The sequence below is a fragment of the Vipera ursinii genome (genome assembly GCF_947247035.1).
Source record: "Vipera ursinii genome assembly, chromosome: 1".
NCBI lineage: Eukaryota > Metazoa > Chordata > Lepidosauria > Squamata > Viperidae > Vipera > Vipera ursinii.
In genome coordinates, this window is record NC_139512.1 from 143,932,081 (window position 1) to 143,954,660 (window position 22,580).

The following is a 22,580-nucleotide window of genomic DNA, read 5'->3' on the forward strand; positions in this document are numbered from 1 at the left end:
AAGAGGTCTTGCTTCTTTTCGCCCCTGGAGCACGCTGCTGCCGCCGCCACCAACTCCTCCAAAAGCCTCTCTCTCTTCCTCTGGGCCTGCTGACAGCCTCATCCAGTTCCTTCGCTCCATAAGCTCCAGGTCCTCTCCTCCTCTGCCTCCTCTGGAAACAGCCCTGATTTGCAGTAGAATCCATCACTGGGCCATCAGTCAGATCTTGCTGCTGGTAGAACAAATTCAAACAGCGCCAACAACTTTTAACGGTCTCACCAACAGTTCCAAAACAACTAGAAACTCGCCAGGCCAGCAAAGATTGTCGGTCGTATGTCGTATGTTACCTTAGTTCCACCATGTTGCTCAAACACGTTAAAATCTTCCTGATCATTTATACATGAAATATATGATTTTTTAAGGTAAGATAGAATTGAGTTGTCTTCGGAACCAGCTGCTGATTTAAAATACCATTAACTAGCAGAATGATGCAGATGATAGAATAAAAATCAGATGACTCCATTGTCATGTCAAATTATGAAAGATATTTTTGTGTTCTGTAGAATTAGTTTTGTATTCATTACACTGGGGAGTAGATAAGATTGATTTATAGTTCTACTGGCTTGCATCTGTTAGAATGATATGTTTTAGTGATAAAGGTTGGAACAAAATTCTATACTCTGCAATTTATGTTTAATGTTTTTTCCCCCTGCTATGCAACAATAGTACATTCGGTTTCCATAGTTTTTTACATTGGGAGGAAATATAGCATCCATTTTTATATTGATATATGAGCTAGTGAGACGGGAATCAGAAATTCTCAAGATGGATATAACCAGTGCTTTTTTTGTAAAAGAAAAAGGTGCTGGAACTCACACATGTCATACAACCTGCCTTGCCTACCCTACAAGGTTCCATCCAAAAAAGGTGCCGGAACTCCGTTCTATGACAAAAAAAAGCCCTGGACATAACTGCTATATAAATACTGAAGATATTTGCCTCAGTCTTAATGTTAGGGACAGAATGGCCAAATTTCCATTGGCTTGAAAAAAGGCCTAGAATTTAGTACCCTGGAGGAAAGGGAAAGAGAGAGGGGGAGATGAAAAGAAATAGCTTGGCTTCTGTGTTTTCCATATTTATGGCTTTTCTGTTGTCTGCAATAAAGCAATTAAATTAGCTGAGTTTGTTCTCTGAGCTTCTGCTAGAAGCACATTCCTGAATACGGAGTGAAGTATCTGGAAAGTGAAGATTTATTGCCATGTCTACTGTGAAAGCCAGCTGATTTCAAGGCATAAAAATGGTAGAAATAGAAAAAGTAACCCTTTTTTGTCCATTGCAGGATGATGAAATTAACCAGCAAAGTCAATTGGCTGAGAAACTAAAACAACAGATGTTGGATCAAGATGAAGTACGTATTTTATTTATTTAGTTATGCATTCCCCCCTAGACTAATACAACACAAATACAAAATTTAAAACACAAAATAAAGCCAAAAACACCTGAAAAGGTTAATAATAAGAAGAAAGTATTGATGACTTTAACAAACCATAACTATTGCTAGAAACCTGGGAACCTTTATAGTGTCTGATCTAATTAGGTTTAACAGAGTAACAAAATAATAGAGTTGGAAGGGATTTTGGAGGTCTTCTAGTCCAAACCCCTATATAGGCAAGAAACCCTGTACTATTTTATCATTTTTGCAGATGACACCAAACTGACAGGAATAGCCAAAACCCAGAAGACAAACTCAGGATCCAAAAAGATCTAGACAAACATGAACAATGGGCATAATCCAACAAAATGAGTTTCAATGTGGAGAAAAGCAAAGTTTACTTTTAGGTAGGAAAAACCAAAGGCACAAATACAGATTGGGTAAAACCTGGCTCAAAAACAGTAACTGTGAGTGGGACCTTGAAGTCCCAGTGGAGGATCACTTAACTCGTGAGCCAGCAGTGTGCAGCAGCAGCCAAAAGAGCTAATACAATCCTGGGTTGTATAAACAGAGGCATAGAATCAAGATGACGCAAAGTATTAGTACCACTTCCTAGTGAGGCCACACCTGGAATGCTCTAGCCAATTTTGGTCACCATATCACAAAAAAAAGATGTTGAGAGTTTGGAAAAAATTCAGAGAAGAGCAACTAAGACGATCAAAGGCCTGGAGACTAAAACATACGAAGAATGACTGCAAGACTTGGGTTTGGCTAGTCTAAAGGAGAAGAAATAAGGGAGACATGATAGCAATATTCCAGTATTTGAGGGGCTGCCAGAAAGAAGAGGGGGTCACGTTATTCACCAAAGCACCAGAGGGCAGGACAAGAAACAATGGTTGGAAACTGATCAAAGAGAGAAGCAACCTGGAATTAAGGAGAAACTTCCTGACAGTGAGGACAATTAACTAGTGGAATAGCTTGCCCCCCAGAAATCATGGGCCCTCCATCACTGAAGATTTTTAAAAAGAGGCTAGACAGTCACTTGTCTGAGATGGTATAGGTTCTCCTGTTTGAGCAGGGGGCTGGACTAGAAGGCCTCCAAGGTCCCTTCCAGCTCTATTCTATTCTATTTCAGATAAATGGTTGTTCAATCTCTACTTAAAAACTTCCCATGATGGAGCACCCACAACCTTTGAAGACAAGCTGTTCCATTGATTAATTGTTCTGTCAGGAAATTTTTTCTTAGTTCTAAGTTGCTTCTCTCCTTGAGAAAGAAGACTGTAGCGTCTTGATCCTAAAGACAACAACATTTCTAACAATCAGGTTTATGAGTGCCAGATACTAGGGTGGATATAAAATGGGCAATGTGACAATATGTTTTATATAAAGATTGGCTGTTCTCTATAATCTAATGTTTTGTCAGTTCACTAATGGGTGGATTTCTGGAGTTTTCCTTATAGCTATGTTTTTCTTAATTAGGCCTGGTATTTATTTCTGAACAATGAAAAAAGCCAATGTGTTGCCAACATAAGTAATACAGAGAGGAAACAGATTGTCTTAGTATTCTTAGTTTTTTTTTATCATGGATGAATTTTTTGTGTGGATATAACAAAAACATTTGTCAGCATGGTACATGTTATGTTGAGTCTGAATTCTTTCAGAATTTAATTACTAAATTATGAATTTAGTTACTAAATTACTAAATAGTTGCTAAATTAATTGCTATATTATGAAGGTGAAATTTTGAGTATATTTATTTGGTTAATATCAAAAACTTATTGGGGAAAGGTTTTTAGCTTCTAATAGAATTTTTCCCCCAAGCAGGTGTATGTTACTACATTATCTGTCAGATTACTGGAAAATCTTTTTTAAAAAGGTCATTTAGCATTTGTATCCTTCCTGATTTGAAATAAAATTGAATGTAGCAGTTTGGAATTATTTTAATTTTCTTGATCATTTTTGCTACTTAATCTCATTTTCCGTTTCAGCTCTTGGCTTCTACCAGGAGAGATTATGACAAAATCCAAGAGGAACTCACTCGCCTTCAGATGGAAAATGAAGCTGCAAAAGAGGAAGTTAAAGAAGTTCTCCAGGCTTTGGAGGAACTCGCTGTTAATTATGACCAGAAATCACAAGAAGTGGAGGACAAGATAAGAGCTAATGAGCAGCTGACAGATGAACTTGCACTGAAAACAGTAGGAACAATCCTTATTAATCTTCATTCCTAGATACATTTATACTAATTTATATATGCCTTCTATGAATCCCAGCTAAGACCTCATTAAATACCTTCAGAGAAACTCAGCTGATTGAAGCGTTCTTAAAGTAAAAAAGAGAATTTTCTTTAGCAAACAGCTGAAGAATCAGGTTTGTGAAAATTGTTAGCAGGTCACTTGTTATTTTGCCATATTGTCGTTGCAGTGAATCAGGGGTCTTCAAACTTGGCCCTTTTATGACTTGTGGACTTCAACTCTCAAAATTCCTCAGCCAAGTTTGAAGACCCCTGTACTGAATGTTAAAATGGTGAATGCTGAATTCTTTAAAACATGTGTAGTATAATAATTTTCTGCTGGAAAATATATGAGAAGATCACTATTATTACCTTGCAAGCTCAACATTTAACAGCAGAAGAATTTGGATGAAGAAATGGCATTCTGTTTCCTTCTAGTGCAGGCATGTCAAACTCGCAATGTCATGTGATGTCGGGACTTTTTCCCCATTGCCGACAATGGGGTGGGTGCGGTTTCGGCATGACACATCCGGCCCGTGGCCCGGCAGTTTGACATGCCTGTTCTAGTGGCTTGATCTGCTTCAGCTACTAGCAGGCTACCAATTTCTGTATGTGTACCTCCATGCAAGTTTTAAAATGGAAGCTATTTCTATTTCCATTGATTCTACCTTGAGTTTCCAGAAGATGTTGCTGGGAATTATTTCTCTGTCACATAATAGCTAGGTTATGGTTTTTTTTCATTTAATGCCTGTAATGCTTACCTTAAACTGGGGCTTATAGAGTAAGGGCATAGTTCTGGATATTCCATCTCTGTCAAGCTTCTATAAGACATTAAATAAATATAATTAAACAATTGAACATAAATATAAACCCAACTATCTGATCTAGAATTCTGGGGTTACTCTTAATTTAATGAAAGCAAAAATGAATGAATGTTAACAAAATGAATGAAGGTACCAAAAATTGAATGTTTTTGGTATAATAGTAGAGAGCTTTATTGTTTATATCCCAGGTGAAATGTGATGTTCAGTTTGAGGCTTCTTTATAAAATAGGCTGTGAGTGTTAGATTCATAGCCTTAAGATTTTAGGAAATAGTGTCTGTCCAAATACATCCAATGTAGAAATCATAGCATAACCTTCAAAAACAAAAAAAAAATTAAAGTGTGACATGCAGTTGATTTTCATCATAGTTCACTATGTAAGCTCTTCTTATTCATATTATTTTGCAGTCTGCTCTGTCAAGTACACAAAGAGAGCTGGGACAGTTGCAAGAACTTAGTAATCATCAGAAAAAGAGAGCTACTGAAATATTGAATTTATTGCTTAAGGACCTGGGAGAGATTGGCGGAATCATTGGTACTAATGATGTGAAAACTGTAAGTTGCTGGTATTGCAGGAAAAAATACAACAAGACAGAAATATTTCAACTTCAAAAGTAATGACTAAATTAAAAATAATCCTTGAGGATAGAAAACCAGGTAGCGAACCACAGGGGAAGGGATATGAAAATGAACAAGATGATGTCTGTGACATTGTGTTCTAAGCCCCCCCTTTTTTGTAGATGCATTGATGTTATTTGATATTTTATAGTTGTTACTCATTAGTTGGGCATCTCCCAGATGTGTAGATTTCAGTTTTTCAGATATTTAGTACAGGCTGAAAATTCTGGGATGTTCACATATCAGAAAGATGCAAAGGCTGGAGAAGACTATATATAGAGTATGCAGTTCTCAGTCCTTACAACTAAATCAGATCTAAGTATAAAGCTATCAGATTTGATCCCAGTGAGGGATAAGCAGGTTATATGGAGTGCATTTGATTGATACAGCCAATATTTAGTCAGTGCAATACTTTTTATTTTTTACTATTGCATTCTTTTCTAAATAAACCCTCTTTATTGGAAATAGGCACTTTTGGCACCAAAGGCTGGTAAGTTTATTTCAGGGTATGCTTTTCTGGGACTAGAGGCAAAGAGTTGCAGGGAGAGAGAAAAATAATGGAATTGTATACAACAGAACCAATAGTCATGGCTGTATAAAAAAAGTTCCATATTTTAATGTGAATAAAAATAAAAATACTTTCACTATCAGATGAGCAAGTTTTGAGAACTTACTATTATTATTGTTGTTGTTGTTATTATTATTATTATTGTTGTTGTTGTTGTTGTTATTATTATTATTATTATTATTATTATTATTATTATTATTATTATTTTATCATATGGCGTTGTTATGTTAGCCAGGAGACCACAGTGCTATTGCAGAGTAGTAGTTTGGCTTGCCAAGGTACCAGCCCTGTTATAGGAAACGTTGGTGCACTTCCCAAGGTGTGCCACAGGAGGGTGAGCTGATTTCCCACCAGAACGATGAGCGGCTCTTCCTGCAGCATTACTCAAAGCCCCCTCACTTCCTGGAGCTGCCTCGCAAATGGGCACTGCAACCGGAAAAGTACAGAGCTATCAGGAATCTGACTGCTGGCAGAGAGCACCAGCCCATCCCCCCACTGAAGTGGTACCTATCTATCTACTTGCATAGAACATGCTTTTGAAATGTTAAAGATAGACAGAAACTGAGGTGAGTGAAAAAAGCTCACCCTGCTTCACTGTGCTAGGGCTCGAACTGCTGGAGCTGAGACCATTTCCAGAGTTATTAAGCCACTGAGTCACCGGGCCTCAGAATTCATGATGTAATAAAAGGGTAGAGCTATGGCATCACAGTGCAGACAGAAAGGGATGTAAAGCTATAAGGAATGCTAAGAAGCATTACTCAGATTCAAAAACTTGTAATAGCAATTTAATACCTATTTCTACCCGCAGATAAGTGGGATGGGGATCCACAAGTATGAGAGATGTTAGGGAAGAACAGTATATATCACGCCAATTTCAGTAACAAGTACAGACATCTACATCTCTATTAAGTTAGTGAGAAGTGGAAATTTGCCCATAAAAGATTAATAATGCAGTTATTTTGTGTGTTTCAGTTAGCTGACGTGAACGGTGTGATTGAAGAAGAGTTTACCATGGCACGGCTATACATCAGTAAGATGAAGTCTGAAGTGAAATCTCTGGTGAACCGCAGCAAACAGCTGGAGAGTGCCCAGATAGATTCTAATAGGAAAATAAATGCCAGCGAGAGGGAACTTGCTGCCTGTCAGTTCCTCATCTCGCAGGTTAGTAAGCTGTTTATTTGTTATTTTTTCAAAATTCAGTTTCTCATAGTTTTTGATCTACATTAAACATACAATTTTCTGTTTGGTTTCTTTTCAACTTCCAAAGCATGAAGCAAAGATCAAGTCTCTTACAGATTATATGCAGAATATGGAGCAGAAGCGAAGGCAGTTGGAAGAACTGCAGGACTCTCTTAATGAAGAGCTGGCCAAATTGCGGGCACAAGGTACTATAATTTCAGGAATTCAGGACTTTACATATTTCCTGTTCCAGATCCTCAATAGCTGCTTTGAATTTTATTTTTTCTAACATATGTTGAGTTCCTTTCCATTGCCACCTTCCTTTCTGAGATAAAAATTCACCAAGTTCTTTCAAACTGGTTAAAGGTAAAGGTAAAAGATCCCCCGCACATGTGTGCTAGTTGTTTCCGACTCTAGGGGCCGGTGCTCATCTCCATTTCAAAGCCGAAGAGCCAGCGTTTGTCCGAGGACGTCTCCGTGGTCATGTGGCTGGCATGACTAGACGCCAAAGGCACACGGAACGCTGTTAGCTTCCCACCGTAGTGGTCCCTATTTTTCTACTTGCATTTTTACATGCTTTCGAACTGCTAGGTTGGCAGAAGCTGGGACAAGTAACAGGTGCTCACTCTGCTACGCGGCACTCGGGATTCCACCCGCCAAACTGCCGATCTTCTGATCGACAAGCTCAGCGTCCTAACCCACTGAGCCACCGCGTCCCATTCAAACTGGTTAATGCTGTCTAAATTAGGAGAACTAATACTGCTTTGGCAACATTTATTATGTCAGTACAATCTATCAATTTTACACAGGAAATAACCGTTGTACAGGTAGTCCTCGACTTACAAACAATTGAGCCCAAAATTTCTGTTGCTAAGTGAGACATTTGTTGAGTGAGTTTGGCTTCCTGCCACAGTTGTTAAGTGAATCACTACAGTTGTTAATTTAGTAACCCCATTGACTTTGCTTGCCAGAATTTTGCAAAAGGTGATCACATGATCCCAAGATACTGCAACTGTCATAAACATCACTCAGTTGCCAAGTGCCTGAATTTGGACCGGTCATAAGTGTGAGAAACGGTCATAAGTCACTTTTTCACATGGTCACAAAATGAACTGTTGTAAGTTGAGGACTACCTTACTTTGCTAATTGCAATACCGCATGAATCAAAATTCAACTCATGCTGATTGGCATATTTTTCTATACAAGGGCAATTGTTCACATGCTAGAATGCTGCAAATCCACTTAACAGGCTTCTGATCTTCTGGTCACAGGGATGGGCTTTAAAGATTACAGCTGGCATGACAACAGATGGGGGAAAGTGTGCAACACATGGAATGTGATATTTTTAGGAGCACAAATGGAATTGGCTTTTCTTGGAAGAAAGTATTTCTTAAAAACCATGGGCTAAAAGTAGCTTGACACAAATTGTTCTGCTGAAACACCTGTTAATGTTTCTTTGTCCTGCAGGGTAATAAAAGTAGAAAGTTATCTTTTGCATAAGGAAAGCTTGATTAATACTTCTTAAACTATATCCCATTAAAAGGTTGTTCAACTGTCCTCTTCATTTGAACAGAAAAAATGCATGAAGTCAGTTTCAAAGATAAAGAGAAGGAACATCTGACTTTGCTACAGGATGCAGAAGAAATGAAGGTAATTTCAGATGACCCCCAAAGATAACTTTCAGCTTCTTTTATTCCACATATTTAATCTTACCTATACATTGGCATTTATGATGTCAGTTTCTCGCTACAAATGTTTTTCAAAAGGATGATCCAGGTCAAATTATGTCTTCCAAGTCAAATCTAACATTCTATAATTAGAAACAAAATTCAGTTGCTTGGTGTGTTAAAAACATTACATGTATTTGTAAAAATATATTTCTAGAGCATTTGATACTAAGATAAACCATCCATTATACCTTTGCTCACATAAGGGAATTGCTTTGAGAATTATTTTGTTTTATAACTAGATATTGATTATATATTGCTGGCATGTTACATAATTGTGCATGTGTGTATGTGTCTTATGTGTATGTGAGTGAGTGAATGAATACAGTATATGCAGGTGTACATGCAATATACTGATTGTGTATCGGGCTGACAGCACTCAGTGAAAAATTCAGCAACCATTTTTAAAGTATCAATGCGCAGAGGAGTACGAATGGAACTGAAGTCATCAGGTTTCAGGAATTATTGAATTGGTACTATGACATTTAGTTCATATAATTTGGATTCTGAGATAGAGTACTATCCTGCTACAAAAGAGAAAAATTTACTTTAGGCCTAAAAATTAGGCCTTAACCTTTGAATTACTAACTTTGTAGCATAATTCTTTGTTCTGCCTTAGTGCCGCAAAGAAACCACAGGGTAGAGTCAAAAGCACTGTGAGTTTCTTCAATGAAGCCGATCAAGAATCTGATCTACTAACAATGAAGACATGAGTAAAAGGACTTCAAGGGGGGCTGGACTTAGGTTTCTTTTGTGGATGTTGGGATTCCAGACTGATAAAACATGATCCAGATTTTACTCAACTCCTCACATACTCCAACACAAGATCAGCATTTTTTTCTGTATCTGTATATCTGTCTGTCTGTCTGTCTATCTCTCTCTATACACACATACACACACACACACAAGAAAAAAATGGTATATACAAGAATCTCAGCAGTTTCTAAGATGTGCAGGTTGTGTTTGATGTAGTAGGAAAAACAATGAGTAAAATATTAAATTATTGTAATTTATCCCTTCTATGAACAGAAGACCTTGGAGCAACAGATGGAGAGTCACAGGGAAGCTCATCAGAAGCAGCTCTCTCGATTACGAGATGAGATTGAGGAGAAACAAAAAATTATTGATGATATAAGAGAGTATGTTCATTTTCTCATTCCCCAGTACAGGTTTTGAATAATTTTGCAGGTGTATATACATCCATACACAGATTGTTGCTGATGACATATTTGATGTATGTTTGATGATGTATTGCTTATATTTATTGGCAAAACCCTAAAGAAAATCAGATGAGAACTGCTGCGGATATGTTTCTTTAGAATCTTCTTGTGGTGATTTTAACAAAAAAATAAACCCAGAAAAAATAAAGAACAATCCATAAAGTGCTTCTGCTTTGTAATAATAAAAAATACAGCAGACAAAGTGTCTTTGTCCAAGGCATACATATAACTCTGGATTTCAAAACCTGTAACAATATCAGAAATATAGTATTAAAGTAATTAATGATCAATACCTTGGCATGCATTTAGAATACTGTTTGTGACAAACTGTTCCAGTAGTTACTACAGATAAAAGTGTAGAATGATAACAAATGGAACGGAATAATATCCCATTTCTCTTCAATATTACATAGAATAGGGTAACAGCTATGTCAGTAACAACATTGATTTGAGATTTAAGATGATTATGAGAAAATTTTCCAAAAGTTTGAAATGAAAGTATACTGGATAATTGTGATCTTAAGACAAATGCATAATGGCTTGTATTTATCTCCCTGAAGTACCACTTTTAATTTAAGTTATTTTATTTTCTTCAGTATGAATCAGAAGATGCAGCTGGAACAAGAAAAACTGACTTCAGACTATGAAAAATTAAAAATGGAAGACCAAGAACGGGAAAATAAATTGGAAAAACTTATGTAAGTTAGATGGGTTGCTTTTCCTGTTATGAACATTTACATTCCTAAAATAATATTTATTTATTTATTTATTTATTTATTTATTTATTTATTTATAATGAGACTTGTATAATGAAACTTGTTGTTAGCCGTCCGAAGGACTCAGGACGGCTAACAACAATAAAATACAAATAAATACAAATATTAAAGAATTAAATTATGTCAAAGTCCCACTAAAACCAATAAAAACATTTTAAATCATAAATAAAAACCCCATTATCATCAGTCCAGGTCGGCCTGTTGGAAAAGTATGTCTTAAGGTCACTGCGAAAGGAACAAAGGTCTGGGGCCATCCGGAGCTCCCGGTGGAGTTGATTCCACCAAGCAGGTGCCCCAACAGAGAAGGCCCTCCCCCTGGGGGTCGCCAGCCGACATTGTCTGGCCGACGGCACCCTGAGGAGGCCCTCTCTATGTGAGCGCACAGGGTGATGGGAAAACGTTCCTGGCAGCAGATGGTCCTGCACATATCCCGGGCCTAAGTCATGTAGGGCTTTATAGATAAGAACCAGCACCTTGAATCTCACCTGGAGGGCAACCGGTAGCCAATGCAGCTCACGCAGGAGGGATGTAATATGGGAGTATCGGGATGCTCCCATCACAACCTGCGCAGCCGCATTCTGCACCAGCTGAAGCCTCCGGGTGGTCTTCAAGGGCAGCCCCATGTAGAGAGCATTGCAGTAATCACCCGGGAGGTGACAAGCGCATGAGTGACTGTACGTAAAGCATCTCGGTCCAGATAGGGTCGCAACTGGCGCACCAGGCGAACCTGTGCAAATGCCCCCCTGTTCACGACTCCAACATGATCTTCTAAACTGAGTCATGCATCCAGGAGGACACCTAAGTTGCGCGCCCTATCAACGGGAGGCAACACCTCTCTCCCCATAACCAAAGATGGAAGATCTTGGACTACACGAGATGCCGATACATAAAGCCACTCGGTCTTGGCCGGGTTGAGCTGGAGCCTGTTCTTTCCCATCCAGATTCGTACCGCTTCCAGGCACCGGGACATCACGTTGAGGGCATCACTGGGTTGGTTCGGGGTGGAGATGAAAAGCTGGGTATCATCCGCATATGTGCAGGATGCCATCCTGGCCAAGGACAGAAATCTTTGGATATCCAGATGTTATTAGAAGGTGATCTCTGTGAGACTCTATTAGCATATCTAGTGCTATAACTTAGAAGAATTAGCATTTCTCAACATTTGCAGGATCTAGAATGGAAAAGAATTAACAGATCTATAAGACCATGGTCTTGATTATACCTATCCCAACCCATTGCAATTTTATGGATAGTTCTTAATACTTGCAAGGACAGGAGTGTTGTTAAAACATCTGATCTTAATTGAGTGGCCCAATGTAAGTGTAAACAGTAAGTATATATCCACTTAGCAATCCTTACAAAGATGGCACCTGCAGCTGGTTAGTCATAATCTACTGAAGCCTTAATATTTTAAACTGCCTAAAAGAATCTCAGCAGGTCTTAAGCCAATAAGGCGAAGAGAGACGTTTTATACATGCTTCTAAAAATATGGGTACAGGATTTTAAATATGTCAGGATTTTATTAGTACCCCAGGGTCAAGTCTGGAAGTTCATTGGAGCAGGAATTTAATTTTAACTATTAATTTTAACGTATAGATTTACCATCTTGGAGATTCAAATTAAACTCGAAACTCTTAGAAATCGTCTTTCAGACCTCAAAGTGTTGCTATCTTAACATAGTACAAATAGTCCTCAACTTAACAACTATTGGTTTAGTAACAGTTCAAAGTTACAATGGCACTGAGAAAAATGACTTATGACTTTCACACTTACGTACAACCATTTCAGCATCCCCATCAAAATTCAAGGGCTTGGCAACTGGCATGTACTTACGAAAGTTGCACTGTCCTGGGATCATGTCATCACCATTTGTAACCTTCCCAGCTGGCTTCCAACAAGCAAAGCCAATGGGGGAAGCCAGATTGGCAACAACTGCATGATTGGTTTAACTGCAATGATTCACTTAACAACTGTGGCAAAATAAGGCCATAAAATGAGGTGCAACTCACTTAAGAAACATCTTGCTTAACCACAGAAATGTTGGGCTTAATTGTCTTCTTTTTTTCCTTCCATTTTCCCAACATTATGTAGTTCCCAAGATCCGAGGCCTTTGCATAACGTGTCCAAAATATGATAATGTGAGGCTGGTTATTTGTGCCTCACATGATTTGTTCATTTTCTTGGTATCCATGGTATTCTCAGGACTCTTCTGCAACAGCAAATTTCTAAAGTCAGTACTCTTTATCTATCCTGCTGCTTCATGTTCTGACTTTTGCTTCCATAAGTAGTGTTAACAGATAAAAGTCATTGCTTGCACAATTCTGATCTCATGGCTGCATCATGGCATCTGAATATCTTTTGCAAGGTCTTCATTACCAGGTGCTAATCTATGTTGTAATTCTTGACTGCTGGTTCCTTTACTGTTCATGGTCAATCCTAAACATCAGAGCCTGTCGACCACTTCAGTTATTTTCACTGTCAGTTTCATGTCTGGTTGCTGTCCCTGTTGTTATTACTTTGGTTTTCTTTATATTTAAACTTAAGCCCTTTCTTCTTCTTGTACTTCTCAACTTTCATTACTTCCAGATCGTTTGTATTTTCAGCTCTCAGAAGTGAGTCGTCAGCATAGTGGAGATTATTGATATTTTATCCTCCTTTTAGATCCAGGCTTGTCTTCCAATCCATCCTCCCTCAATATTCTGTATGTAGGTTGAACAAATTAGATCTTGGATTTTGCATTGTGCCAAAATGATGTTCAGGGGTGACCTCTCCATTTGAGAAATCAACATGCTATTCATAAAGGAAAATAGTACTTTTCTCATTTGGATCCTAGTCTTCATTGCTCCCACCCAAATAAAGAATTACTTCCCTAAATAGCTGCAGGACCATGAAATATTTTTGCCTAAGAAAATCACAGAAATCTGTACTTGACATATTGTCTTGAAAGATAGAAATGTTCCTGTCTCCAAAAATATAGGAAACTATATGGCATATAAGCCTTAAAGAAGGAACAAAAGAAATCTTGTGTTCTGTTATTCCGTTATTTTACATATCTAATTCTGTGAAAATTGGACAAAACTGGATTTGATTTATATTATCTGCCTTACATGATGTGGCAGTACATATGCGGAGGATTGCTAAAAAGTAATTTTCTTTTTAATTGAGTGTGAATATAAGCAAGATGTACCTCTTAAGATAAGTTTTGTTTCCTGTTAAAATTTGTGCAAGCTAATATCAGATATATTTTTATTTCTTGAGTTTTCTGGTTACATTGTAAACTGAGTTCATCCATGAATTTCCTATGATCATGAAGCACTGGACGAATTTGTCAAAATGGTTTGTTGTTGTTGTTAGCTGCGAAGTCGTGTCCGACCCATCGCAACCCCATGGACAACGTTCCTCCAGGCCTTCCTGTCCTCTACCATCTTCTGGAGTCCATTTAAGCTCACACCTACTGCTTCAGTGACTCCATCCAGCCACCTCATTCTCTGTCGTTCCATTCTTCTATTGCCCTCAATCTTTCCCAGCATTAGGCTCTTCTTCAGTGAGTCCTTCCTTCTCATTAGATGGCCAAAGTATTTGAGTTTTAGCTTCAGGATCTGGCCTTCTAAAGAGCAGTCAGGTTTGATTGGTTACAGTGTTAAAAAATCCTTTAGATCAAGTGTGTACAACCCACAACTCATGGGCCGCATGCAGCTATGGACAGCTGGTAATTATGAACTTTTAGCATTATTATGTGATTTATATACATTTTATTATATATTTTATATGTAGCCCAAAACAATTCCTCTTCACTCAGTGTGGCCCAGGTAAGCCAAAAGGTTGTACGCCCATGCTTTAGACACTAGACGGTGATCTTGCTTCAGGTTTTGCACTTTTGGGACTCTCAATGATATATTTGTATTTTCTGAGTTGTGCCATTGTTTGTTTTTTATCTAGATTGCTTAATGATAAGAGGGAACAAGCAAGGGAGGATCTTAAGGGACTGGAAGAAACTGTGGTATGTATTAAATAAATCATAGTTATATTTCTGAAATAACTTTCCAAAAAAGATACTATAATTTGAGGGAGGAGGGGATTGTGTCAAAAATACCCATTGCCAGTCATTCTGATAGATGATCCTGGCATGGCGGGGACATTCACTTTTTGCATGTTTCCTCTACTTTGTTTGTATCTCATAACTTAAGAACTGATTCGGCTTGCTACAGACGGTACAAAATTCAACAACCCATTGGTTGACATGCACTAGTCACTAAAATCAAATTATACATAATTTGTAGGCCCTGCAGTGCTAAATATACTTCAGGGTGCTAGGTTTGTCTTAGAACACCCTATATGGCTTTTTTTTACTAAGGTATTTGCAGGATTGCCTATTGAACCCCTTGGAGAACCCATGTGAGGAAGGCCTTGGAGAAGCTGTTGCTGAAGAGAAATGGGGGGGGGTCTGTTCTGTTAAATCCCTCAGCTGATTCTGATAATCACAGATTGTGGTATCTTCCTCAGTTGCCTATGGGGATTAGGAGTTCCAGAGGTGAAGAGGTGGCAAGGAAACAGTTCTCCATTGCCATCCCATCCCTGTAAAATAATCCGTAACCACCAAAATCCAGATAGTCCTCATCCTTGTCATCTCCTAGAAAGCAATTAAAATATTTATGTATGCTATACGGTGTGCAGGAAAGAGCAATTAATATATTAAAAACTTTAAAAAATGGTTGTCCCTCAATAATCATTAAAAATGGTTATAATTGGTTAATAGATATCTGTGAACAATTATCTGTGAAAATCTGTGAATTTGTCAATTGTTTGCAGTTGTTCACAGTTAACTGTTAACCAATTGAGAGACAACCACTTTTTTGCTTCACTTTGGCTGCTCTGATAGCACAGATAACTCACGATGGAGAACATGTCTAATACACCTTCCTTCTCCTCCTATCTTCTTCACAACAACAGGCCTGTGAGGTGAGTTGGGCTAGAGTGTGTGACAGGCCTAAAGTCACCCAGCTGGCTTCCATGCTAAAGCAGGACTTGAACTCACTGTCTCCCACTTTCTAGCCTGATGTCTTAACCACTAGACTAAATTGTTTCTGCAGGGGACTTGTAGTACACTATGATTTATCTGTAGTTAAAGTACTATTATTGGTGTGCTTGGATAACTTTGTGTTTCTGTTTAAAGTAGTTTGTATTAAGTAGTGGTGTCCAGAGTGGGAGTCAAATGGGGAAAAAATAGCATCATGCTTTGTGATGCAATCTCCACTACTCTTGAACATACATTGTGACATTTCACAGATACACACAAGGGGCAGAAATTGCCACAATCATTACATCATTCTGAAGAAATGCTAAGATTCTGTGGAGGGCTCTGATTTTTTCCCCCAAATTTATGTATATGTCTGTTTATAGGCTCGAGAACTTCAAACTCTTCACAACTTACGTAAACTCTTTGTTCAAGACCTCACCACCAGAGTAAAAAAAGTAAGATAAAAGCTTTGGCTGAAAGATTTGAATTATGCTAAAAAAGTCATTTTGCTTTGGTGAAAATATTTGTTAAACTATGTGGTGCTCTGTTGAAGTATAATTGCTTAATATATTTTGCTTGCTTTTGAATATCTGAGAATTGCATGCACAGATAGACTAAATATCATTACCAAATAATTCCAAAAGCCTGAATTATAAACATGACTAGAATGAGTATATAATACTAACTTTACACATAGGCGTATCATTGTGATTCATTTATTCATTAAAGGCAGTCTAAATCCAGGCACACTGTACTTTTAAAAATATATTGATACCAAGATGAAAATAATAAAAATATTAAAGATGTATTTCATGGGAAATTGTGATGACTTTGAAAAAAATTATGTTTTTGCTTCCACTGAAGAAGCTAAAATTAATTCAGAGGATGAAGTCTAATTTAGAATAATAGAATAGAATAAAATAATTTTTATTTTGACTTCATACTATTGGGTAAACTAGTATAACTTGTGGCTGTATTTTGGACCATAGTTCCTATAGTTATGAAAGAGTGGAGCAAGAAAGATTAAAGAAAAAGTGGCTCATATTGTAATACAGTATTAAAATCTCTTAATACTTCATGAAGTATTAAGGTCATGAAGTGAGATCAATTTAGTATTAAGGTCATGAAGTGAGACCAATTTAATTTTTTTTTTAAAAAAATCTTACTATTTTCATTATAAAATAGTCTTTGCATGAACATTTCCACTTTGTTCCAAATTTATTTACAATGCTTTTCACTATCTTTTAAACTTTCCTTTAAAAAAGATAAACTTTTATGACTGAGGAATAGATACCAATTATTTCAGAATGTGAAAACTTTTGCTTGAGGAACATTTGGAAGAAGTTAAAAGCATTATTTCAATAAATATTTTTTAAAAACTAGCCATTGTTTTGCCAGTCTGGTGTTTAATTATTGCATTAGTCTGGAAGCATTTCATAATTTCTACTTATTTGACCTTAACTGTAACTCCCCAAATCTCTCCTCACGTCTCTGCAAGTACTCTTATTTAGTTAAGAATTCTGTTAGTATAGAAAACAGATGAGGACTGATACGTATGAAAAGTTTAAAAATTACTAGGCAACCTGTGACCACCGTTTCAGAGAAATTTCCTTACCAGAGTCCTCAATGTCTTTTACAATGACAGGACTTCTGATTTACTGCCTTCACTGTTAAAATTGGGATGTGTCCAAAGAAGCATTTGCCTTGAAAATGGCCCATGTTGAACTACATAGCAGTCAAAAATCAGCCCAAGAAATGTCTTACAACATTTTTTAAAATCCCATTTATATCCCGCCCTTCTCCGAAGACTCAGGGCGGCTTACAATCTAAGAAGCACAAATCAATGTGCTTAGCAATAGCCTTCATTCTATGTATATGCCTGCTTATTAGGGCTTTCACACACACCCCAAGCGGCATTATTACAAAGTCAGCTTAATTGCCCCCAACAATCTGGGTCCTCATTTTACCTACCTCGGAAGGATGGAACTGTTTTATGATTATTTTTATGTCATAAAATGTTTTATAAAATTAGCTAAATTTCCATACTAGGGGAGTTATGGGTCCAGGATTTTGGACCTTTTCTTTAAGTTAGCCCATTTGAGATACCTTGGTTTAAAAACTGCTGCATTGGTTCATTCAGTTAAAGGTTAAGGAATAAAAGTATGTAGATACATAGAATCATTTTAAAGAATTAACTTGGGACTGTGTAACCTTTCTTACAAGATTTCCCTGTTGTCTTGAACCATGTACATTATAACAGCATCAATGTAAATTATATTCAGAAATCTAAGAACAAGATTTCCAGTTGAATGCTTCATGCTTAGCATTATTCCAAGCTTAAATTTCATAGGCTGTAATGTATTTTTATGCAAGGTAAGTTTTTTGTTGCTGTTCTGAACCATCGTTTAATTTCTGCATTGTAATTTGTTTGCTTTACATAGAGTGTTGAACTGGACAGTGATGATGGAGGTGGAAGTGCTGCCCAGAAGCAGAAAATTTCCTTCTTGGAAAACAACCTGGAACAACTTACAAAAGTTCACAAACAGGTAAGATTATCATTATGTAGGTCATTGCTATCTTGTGGTTTTCCTAATTTGTTTAAATTCAACAGCTGTAGAATAAGGAGAAGAGAAAAACAAACCTTAAATAATTATGTGACGTAGTCTCACAGCAGTTGAGATACTCACAGCTCTTTCCAGGAGACATTTGAGCACACTTGTTTAAAATAAAAACGGATTTTCAATCCGTTTATAGGAGCCTTGCCAGCTGAGCCAAAAGGAGGCTATTGGAAATCTGATAAGAAAAAAAAAATGCTAGTTGCATGTTATGTTGAATCCTCAGTTTTACAACAGAGACTTTCAACTTTCTTTTAATTCAAATTGGATTTTTACAAGAGTTTCCACCTTGGAGAATACAGACAAATGGAGCAATGTGCCTGACAATTAATATCAAAATTAACTAGAATCTGGTACTTCTCAGCATCCCTGACAATCATGTTAGCTGAGGCTTTTGAGAATTGAATGTTAGCAACATCTGGAGAGCCCCAAACTCCTTGTTCCCTTTCAGTCTTTAAGAATTTGGGTGATTTGATGGGGCATGTACTAATGAACAATGGTCAATGTGAAAAGCAGGGTGCTGGTTAGCTTGCGTCACTGATTTACAGTGTTTGTGTTACATCCAATGCATAAAGATTGCCAAAAATGTTCTGTGTGGTGGAAGTTTGAGTGGTAAGCAGAAAATTTGAAATTCGTTTACCGTAGGCCTGATAATGAGTATGCACAATGGAGCTATCAAATTTGAGCTTTCCTGAAGTTTCAGAGATGATCTCCCATTATCCCTGGAAGCACAGCCAGTGGCAAAGAACTCTAGGAACTGTAGTCTAGACCAGGGATCTGTGGACCAGGGCCTTTTCAGAAGTGGGCCGCACGAAAGGCGGGCCACTGTACACGCATGTGTGCACGTGCAGCTCCACTTGTGTGAGCGGCGCCCCAAAGGCTTCTCGTTTCTGTTGTGTGAGTGGAAGTGCGCATGCACCCCTACTCACTGCCCCACCATTCACACAGCCCAGTTCCCCTCTTCCCCCTCATCTTGGCTACCAAGCCACCTGTGCGTCCTGCTCAGCTTCGCTGACTCGAAGCTGCCTTTGCAGGACACCCGATCCACTTTTGGAGTGTCAGGCAAGCCTCAGTGAACTTGAAGGAGAACGAGACTGTACCCCCAAAGGCTTCTCTCCTCCATTGCCTTCTGTCCCTTTGCAAAAGCTTTTGGCACGGAGAAGCCTGAAGGAGTGCGAAACTCCATCCCAAAGGCTTCTCTCTTGCGTGAGTGGAGCTGCGTGCATGCGCTGGCCCACCACTTTGTGTGGTCTGATTCCTCTCTTCCCCCCTCCTTCAGCCAGACTGCCAAGCTGCAAAGGCACATTGTCACCTGGCAGGTGGTACGTGACCATCCTAGAAAAGTGGTAGCGGGGGAGGGGAATGAGCTGAACCGGTGGCAGCACCGCACAAGCCTGAGCGAGAGACGGCTGGAGCTGCAGGGCTGTCAGGGCTCTGTGGAAGCACCAGGATCAGTGCTTCTTCAGGGCTGTCAGGGCTCCAGCTGGAGCTTGGCACTGATCCTGGAGCTTCTGCTGAGCCCAGAAGAAGCACCAATCAGCTGGAATGCTGCAGCATCTCCAGGGTCTTGTGATTTACATTCAGATGCTTGGCAACTGATTCATATTTATGACGGTCACAGTGTCCCAGGGTCATGTGAAGTGACTAAAACCTGCTGCAACCACCCAGCAGAGGGGGGAATATAAAAACCAAGCACCCCGCACCCCACCTCCACTGCCAATCCTCAACAGAAATGCTCACAACAATGAAAACCTTGGATAGGAGGAAGAGTGCCACCGGGCAGGCAGGCAGGTGTCTTGCTTGGCTGTGGCTTGGGGGGCACTTTTTTCAGTGCCATTGTAACTTCGAACAGTCACTAAGCGAACTGTTGTAAGTTGAGGACTACCTGTACTTCATCACTTTTTCCCTTTTTTTGCGGGGGGGGGGGTGTCATCAAGTTTTTGACACCTTGCTAGGTGACCGGTGATACTCAGATGTTGCCATATGCTAAAAGTGGTACAATGGGTGAAAAGGTTGAAAAGCCCTGGTCTAGACTTACCTAGAAGTTCTGCTTTTCCTTATTATGCAGCAATTTATTGGCCCAAATATCACTGCTCCTTTTGTCTTAATGGAAGCCTCATATGTAGGTTGCAATGTTTAAATTAGTTTTTTTTCCTCTCTCTATCCCATCTTTCTTTTCTTTTCCTCTTCTTTGTGTTCTGTTGAAATTACAGTGCTGAATAAAACTGTTCACAAGTAAAATCAAGACAGTACTAAAAATAGTACAAAGGGAGGACTGACATTAATTTTTCATAGGCTTTTATATACAAGTTGATCAGTACGGTTCACATGGCTGTGTTTCCCAATGCCCTTTTCTAAAACCGAGGTAAACTGCAAAATGTACATTCATTTGAAACATTTCCCCGGGAAACACCATCCAAACTGGCTCTGCATCTTTTAAAATATTATTTATGGAAAATAATAAGTATTTTTTTTAGGTTCTTATGTGTACGATATTATAAAAAATTTACGTGTGTGATATTGTAAAAAACAAACAAACAAACGATGAGTTTTCCCATCTTTTGTAGTTGGTACGTGACAACGCGGATCTTCGCTGTGAACTCCCAAAGCTGGAAAAACGACTTCGAGCCACAGCAGAAAGAGTGAAGGCCTTGGAAAGTGCTCTGAAGGAGGCCAAGGAGAACGCCATGCGGGATCGGAAACGGTACCAGCAAGAAGTGGACCGCATCAAGGAGGCTGTGAGAGCCAAGAACATGGCAAGACGAGCGCACTCTGCTCAAATTGGTACGGATTCTGCTCCCTAACGCAGACAGTCCTTGACTTACCACAGTTGCGGCCAGAATTTTGGATGATAAGCAAGGCCGTTATTAAATGTTTCATGTCTGATTTTACACTTTTTGCCATGGTTGTTAAATGAATCGTCGTAGTTGTTAAGTGAATCAAATGGTCGTTAAGCAAATTCAGCTCCCCCATTGACTTTGCTTGTCAGAAGCTGTCTGAAAAGGGCACAGGTGATGATCACGTGTCTGTATAGGATGCGGCAACCACTATAAATGCACGCCGGTTGCCGAGTGCCCAAATTTTGTTCATGTGACCATGGGGATGCCGCAGCAATTGTAAATGGTTATGTCACTTTTTTCAGTGCCGCTGTAACTTCGAACAGTCACTAAACAAATGGCTGTGAGACCCCAGGACTACTTATAAAATACTCTTTAATCTCACAATAAATTCAGCAAATACCATGGGTTCATAGATTTTTCCTGCAGAAAGTATTTCTGTTTTTAGGTATAAATGGCTATGGGTTTTAGAAGAGCATTCCTGAACTGTGACTTCAGGAGTCTTATTACTTTGCATATATTAACTTGAACCAAATTTGATGAGCTTCAAAGCAGTTGAGTACAAAGTAGCATCGTCACATTGCAAAGTACTATGTGCTCGGTTGTTTTGCTTAGTACTCAGTGCATTTTGATGCAAAACGTTTGTCCCTGTACTCATTGTTTGCTACTCAACACACAAGCTAGAACTTTTTGTTGTCAGCTGCTTTGTGACTCACTACATTATTCCTTGTGGGGAAAAATTGTTTGGTATTCCTTATTTTTGGTACTCGTCGTGCCTCCTGGAACCAATTAATGATGAGTACTGAGATACCACTGTAAGGTAAAGGTAAAGGTTCCCCCGCACATGCGTGCTAATCGTTTCCGACTCTAGGGGCCGGTGCTCATCTCCGTTTCAAAGCCGAAGAGCCAGCGCTTGTCCGAGGACGTCTCCGTGGTCATGTGGCTGGCATGACTAGACACCAAAGGCGCACGGAACGCTGTTACCTTCCCACCGTAGCGGTCCCTATTTTTCTACTTGCATTTTTTACGTGCTTTCGAACTGCTAGGTTGGCAGAAGCTGGGACGAGTAACAGGCGCTCACTCTGTTACGCGGCACTTGGGATTCGACCCGCCAAACTGCCGACCTTCTGATCGACAAGCTCAGCGTCCTAACCCACTGAGCCACCGTGTCCCTACCACTGTACATAAATGCAACAATTTTTTGAAGCAGCTTAGTGAGACTTGCGGAAAGATGTGGCTGCTTTACGCGATAGAGAGGTGTTTGGTTCTCAGTCTCACTTATTGTGAAGGATTATAGTCTAATGCTTTGCATGACCCTCAACTAATTGTCAATCTTCACTTTATAAATAAAAAAGCAACAGAAGACCTCACTTCACTAGATATTTTAGTTTTTTATTCATAGACAAACATACCCATTATTTCTCATTCATACTCTTATTGGAGCATTAACCACCAAACACAACACCTTTAATACCTCTGCCCTTACCCCGAGCCCAAAATACAGTTTTCATCTAATTTCACCTAATTCGTTTAGCTACATCTAACCAAGCAGTTTCTGTG

The 22,580-nt window shown here is 38.8% G+C and overlaps 1 protein-coding gene across 1 annotated transcript in view; it reads left to right on the top strand.

Annotated features, from left to right (window-relative positions):
* Window positions 1–22,580, top strand: part of KIF5C (kinesin family member 5C) — a 103,166-nt gene that overhangs the window by 76,215 nt on the left and 4,371 nt on the right. The window contains exons 13-24 of the mRNA XM_083359201.1: window positions 1,319–1,387; window positions 3,400–3,606; window positions 4,872–5,018; window positions 6,622–6,810; window positions 6,917–7,034; window positions 8,402–8,478; window positions 9,585–9,694; window positions 10,372–10,473; window positions 14,491–14,551; window positions 15,952–16,023; window positions 18,010–18,114; window positions 20,751–20,967. Of these exons, the coding sequence (XP_083215327.1) occupies window positions 1,319–1,387; window positions 3,400–3,606; window positions 4,872–5,018; window positions 6,622–6,810; window positions 6,917–7,034; window positions 8,402–8,478; window positions 9,585–9,694; window positions 10,372–10,473; window positions 14,491–14,551; window positions 15,952–16,023; window positions 18,010–18,114; window positions 20,751–20,967 (1,474 nt within the window). The remainder of the gene's footprint in view (window positions 1–1,318; window positions 1,388–3,399; window positions 3,607–4,871; window positions 5,019–6,621; window positions 6,811–6,916; window positions 7,035–8,401; window positions 8,479–9,584; window positions 9,695–10,371; window positions 10,474–14,490; window positions 14,552–15,951; window positions 16,024–18,009; window positions 18,115–20,750; window positions 20,968–22,580) is intronic.